The 4,021-nt window shown below is 35.6% G+C and overlaps 1 protein-coding gene across 1 annotated transcript; it reads left to right on the top strand.

Annotated features, from left to right (window-relative positions):
* Window positions 1-246: 246 nt before the first annotated feature.
* LOC109809815 (uncharacterized) lies at window positions 247-3,191 on the top strand. Its single transcript, XM_020373214.3, has 4 exons — window positions 247-652; window positions 1,000-1,574; window positions 1,911-2,426; window positions 2,511-3,191. Exons 1-4 carry the CDS (start codon window positions 433-435, stop codon window positions 2,673-2,675), a joined length of 1,476 nt encoding a protein of 491 aa, XP_020228803.1. The 5' UTR covers window positions 247-432; the 3' UTR covers window positions 2,676-3,191.
* Window positions 3,192-4,021: the final 830 nt, after the last annotated feature.

Below are 4,021 nucleotides of genomic sequence, written 5' to 3'. Positions count from 1 at the left end.
AAAAATAAAATAACTAAATAATTTAAAAATTGAAAAAATAAAATATCATAAATATTATTTAAATAAATTATTAAAAATATAAAATATACCCTCTCAAATAAGATGGGTACATAGAATTTCTCTAACTTTAAAACAAATTCTGAGTTAAAGATTCTCCGAGACTTTGTTCTGTTTCACTGTATGAGTTAGAGATGATATCAGTCATCACCATTTGATAATTGATAGTGATATATTTGCGGTTCTAATTTCGTCGTTAATGAGTGAAATCACTTATTACTTAGCAGACACAAAATACAATAAATTTGGTAAAGGGTTGTGGCACTTTAAAGTGAAGAAAACTCCACCTGAAACTAGAAGGGGAAAGTGCTCCTAATATTAGATTAGACCCTCTACCATGCTCCTCTGCCACTGCCACTGAACCTCCCAGGAGAAATGGCAATGGAGAAGACGGTGTTTGTTTTGGTGAATCTGCTGGTGTTCAGTGCCTCTCTTGTGTCCACAGAGCAGAGTCATGTCTCAGCTGTAGGGGACCCGGGAATGCAGAGAGATGGTCTGAGGGTGGCCTTCGAAGCTTGGAACTTCTGCAATGAAGTTGGTCAAGAAGCTCCTCATATGGGTAGCCCAAGAGCTGCTGACTGTTTTGATCTTTCAGGTAAGCCAAATCTTCTAAATTTTATATTACTTCATTACATATTTTCTTCTCAATGTCATGCTTCATGCTTTTCCTTTTTGTTGTGTCACATTATCTATATGTATATCAGAATACCTGTCTTTTCTTGTACACCCAAAGGGTTAGAAAGAAATTAGTCAGTCACTGCTCTTAACTGTAATATTTTGTATCAATTACGTAGTTAAAAAAAATATTATGTATCGCATGTCCTCTTCATATTATATAATTTCCCGTATATTTTTCCATTTCTAGTTTTAATTTATATTTTTAAAAAGCAACAATGCTTTTTCTTTTTGTTGTTGAATGTTGTGAGTGGTTGTGATGGTCAGGTTCTCTGACTCACAAGGTCTCAGAAGCTGATAACAAACTTGGGGTGGGGGACTCATTTCCTGGTATAAAACAAGAGCATATCAATAATACAGACCTTTATGCGGTTGAAAAGGAAGTGTATTTGGGTTCTTTATGTGAAGTTTCAGACACCCCAAGGCCTTGGCAATTTTGGATGGTAATGCTGAAGAATGGAAACTATGACACCAGGTCTGGGTTATGTCCCAAGGACGGGAAAAAGGTACCCCCTTTTAGTCCGGGGCGGTTTCCCTGTTTTGGACAAGGGTGCATGAATCAACCCATCTTGTGTCATCAGCAGACACAGCTCAAAGATGGCACAATGCTAGGGGGATTCAGTGGTACTTATGATTTGGATTCTGATTGTGGGGGTGAACACGATGGTGTCTCTTACTATGAGGTAGTTTGGGAGAAGAAAGTTAATGTTGGGAGCTGGATGTTCAAACACAAGCTAAAGACCTCAAAGAAATACCCTTGGCTGATGTTGTACCTTAGAGCTGATGCAACCAAAGGATTCTCTGGAGGTTACCATTATGACACAAGGGGAATGCTAAAAACTGTGAGTCCATTAGTCCAACATTTCCTTCAGAATCCAATATTTCAAAATTTCCAATTCCATTTATAACAAAACTTAAGGACAGTAACATAGGTATCATTGATGCTATTTTTCAATTAGAACTAAAATTTTATCTCATAATATGTATTTATGTTTAATGAAGATTTTGATAATAAAATTTACACATTATTGTGGAGAAACTCCAATTAGAGAACTAAATGGCTTTGTACTTAATTTTTTTCATTATATTTAATAGTTAATTTAGTAAGCCCTTAATTTCCTTCAATGCATATAGTTTGATTTGGCATAATTAACCATTTGGTTTGGTTCATGATTCAGCTTCCAGAGTCACCAAATTTCAAGGTCAAGTTGAGTTTGGATATCAAGAACGGGGGAGGATCCAAGAGCCAGTTCTACCTTCTAGACATTGGAAGCTGCTGGAAGAACAATGGTGCTCCTTGCGATGGCGATGTTCTCACTGATGTCACTAGATATAGTGAGATGATCATCAACCCTGAAACCCCAGCTTGGTGCAGCCCCAAAGGTTTGGTCAACTGCCCCCCATTTCACATCACCCCAGACAACAAAAAAATCCTTAGAAATGACACAGACAATTTCCCCTACTCTGCTTATCACTACTACTGTGCTCCTGGGAATGCACAACACTTGGAGCAACCAGTAAGTACTTGTGACCCTTACAGCAACCCTCAGGCACAAGAGATAGTTCAGTTGTTGCCTCACCCTATATGGGGTCAATATGGCTATCCCACCAAAAAAGGTGATGGTTGGGTGGGGGATGCAAGGACTTGGGAGCTTGATGTTGGAGGACTATCTAGTAGACTCTACTTTTATCAGGTTAATAATTGAACTAGTACTGTACTATTGGAATCTCATGAGTCATCATTCACAAATTTGAATTTATCTTGTGTTGTGGTGCAGGACCCAGGCACTCCTCCTGCCAAAAGAATATGGACATCTGTTGACACTGGTACTGAGATATTTGTTAGTGATAATGATGAAGTAGCAGAGTGGACTCTCAGTGACTTTGATGTCATTCTAACACAACGAGGGACCAACTTGCTGGATAAGGATGAGAGGAAGTAGTAGTAAGGGATATTGACAGTGAGCTAACCTTTTGGGATTTTAGATAGCCCACGAAGTGTAGGTTTCTAAACCCTAAGGGTGCTAGAGCTTACAGAGATTTATAGAGGAAAAAAAAATCTCGTGTCAAAAAAATCTTGGCTTGGAGATTGTAAACCAAGTTACACCCACAAAATAACATGTTTGGCAAACTCATGGTTCAGTTGCATCTTAATATATTTTGAATCCCAAGTATTAGGATTTTAGATTGTCCAGTGTATTTGTAGATCCTAGTGGTGCTAGAGGTTACAGACATTTACATGAAAATAAATCTCATTGGTCAAATCCAGATCACAGGATCAAGAGCTGTGCATTTTTGGATTGTAATTTGCACTTTCCAAATCTTAGTTTGGAGATTGTGAACTGAGTTACATCCACAAAATAATGTTTGGCAAAATCATGTGAGTTGCATTTGAATGATTTTGTATCCCAAATAATGATTCGAGTAGAAATGGAAAATAGTTATGTTGGGCCAAATAATAGTTTGTAAACTATAATTTGAATACATCCTTAAAGTAAATTGATTTCAATAACTTTTTTTATCTTCTAATCTAGCATATTTGATATTTTGTTTTCGTTCGTGATATGTATATTTTAAGATAATATATATTTTTTTAATTAAACTTGTTGGTGAAGTAGAAACAGTCACTACATGGCACAACAAATTCAACTATGAAATTGAACAGTTTTACTAATTAAATTAAAAGCATAGTTTTCTTTTGACGATTAATTTTACTATTCTTATGAATTGATTATAAATTAAAAATTGAATAAACTGCTAACTAAAAAAAGATTGAAAACTAAAAAAGTACATTTTTTTTAGGTTGGATTGATTTTCAGTTCTTATGTTTAAAATCCAATTGGCTGTTAACATATTGAATTTATAGTAGTTCTTATATAAACATATTATATTAGTTTTTCTATTCTACATTCAGATAAATTTGAAAACGTTTTGGGATATGATTTGTGATTTAGACTAAGTTGTGACTATATGGCGAAATTTAATATGGTGTAAAATTTCTTTAAAGGGGATGTCGAGGGTGGTGTAAAATGGTGCAGATATTTCACACAATTTAATTCGTCACCAGTTCTCATAAGACAATGTACCTTTTACAAAATTTCGATGCAGAAGTTGAGTGGGATGAGGACCCACCATGTGATTGGCACCTAACTTGTAACCATATTTTTCATCGTTTAACACGACCACATGTGATCCATGGGATCCAGCATTTGGTAATACATTGGTTGGTTTGTTGATCCCAAAATACAAACTTAGATCATAAATTTTCATGAATAGATGCTCCTTTTTT

This window comes from Cajanus cajan, chromosome 7, assembly GCF_000230855.2.
Source record: "Cajanus cajan strain Asha chromosome 7, NIPB_CcT2T_4, whole genome shotgun sequence".
NCBI lineage: Eukaryota > Viridiplantae > Streptophyta > Magnoliopsida > Fabales > Fabaceae > Cajanus > Cajanus cajan.
This window is presented reverse-complemented; position numbering and strand designations above follow the sequence as displayed.

What these genes read in the sequence shown, in the direction of transcription:
- LOC109809815 (XM_020373214.3), top strand. Translation starts at nt 433, where the DNA reads ATGGCAATGGAGAAGACGGTGTTTGTTTTGGTGAATCTGCTGGTGTTC. An exon ending in CAAGGGGAATGCTAAAAACT is followed by an intron (nt 1,575 to 1,910) that starts GTGAGTCCATTA and finishes TTCATGATTCAG; the next exon opens with CTTCCAGAGTCACCAAATTT. An exon ending in GTAGACTCTACTTTTATCAG is followed by an intron (nt 2,427 to 2,510) that starts GTTAATAATTGA and finishes GTTGTGGTGCAG; the next exon opens with GACCCAGGCACTCCTCCTGC.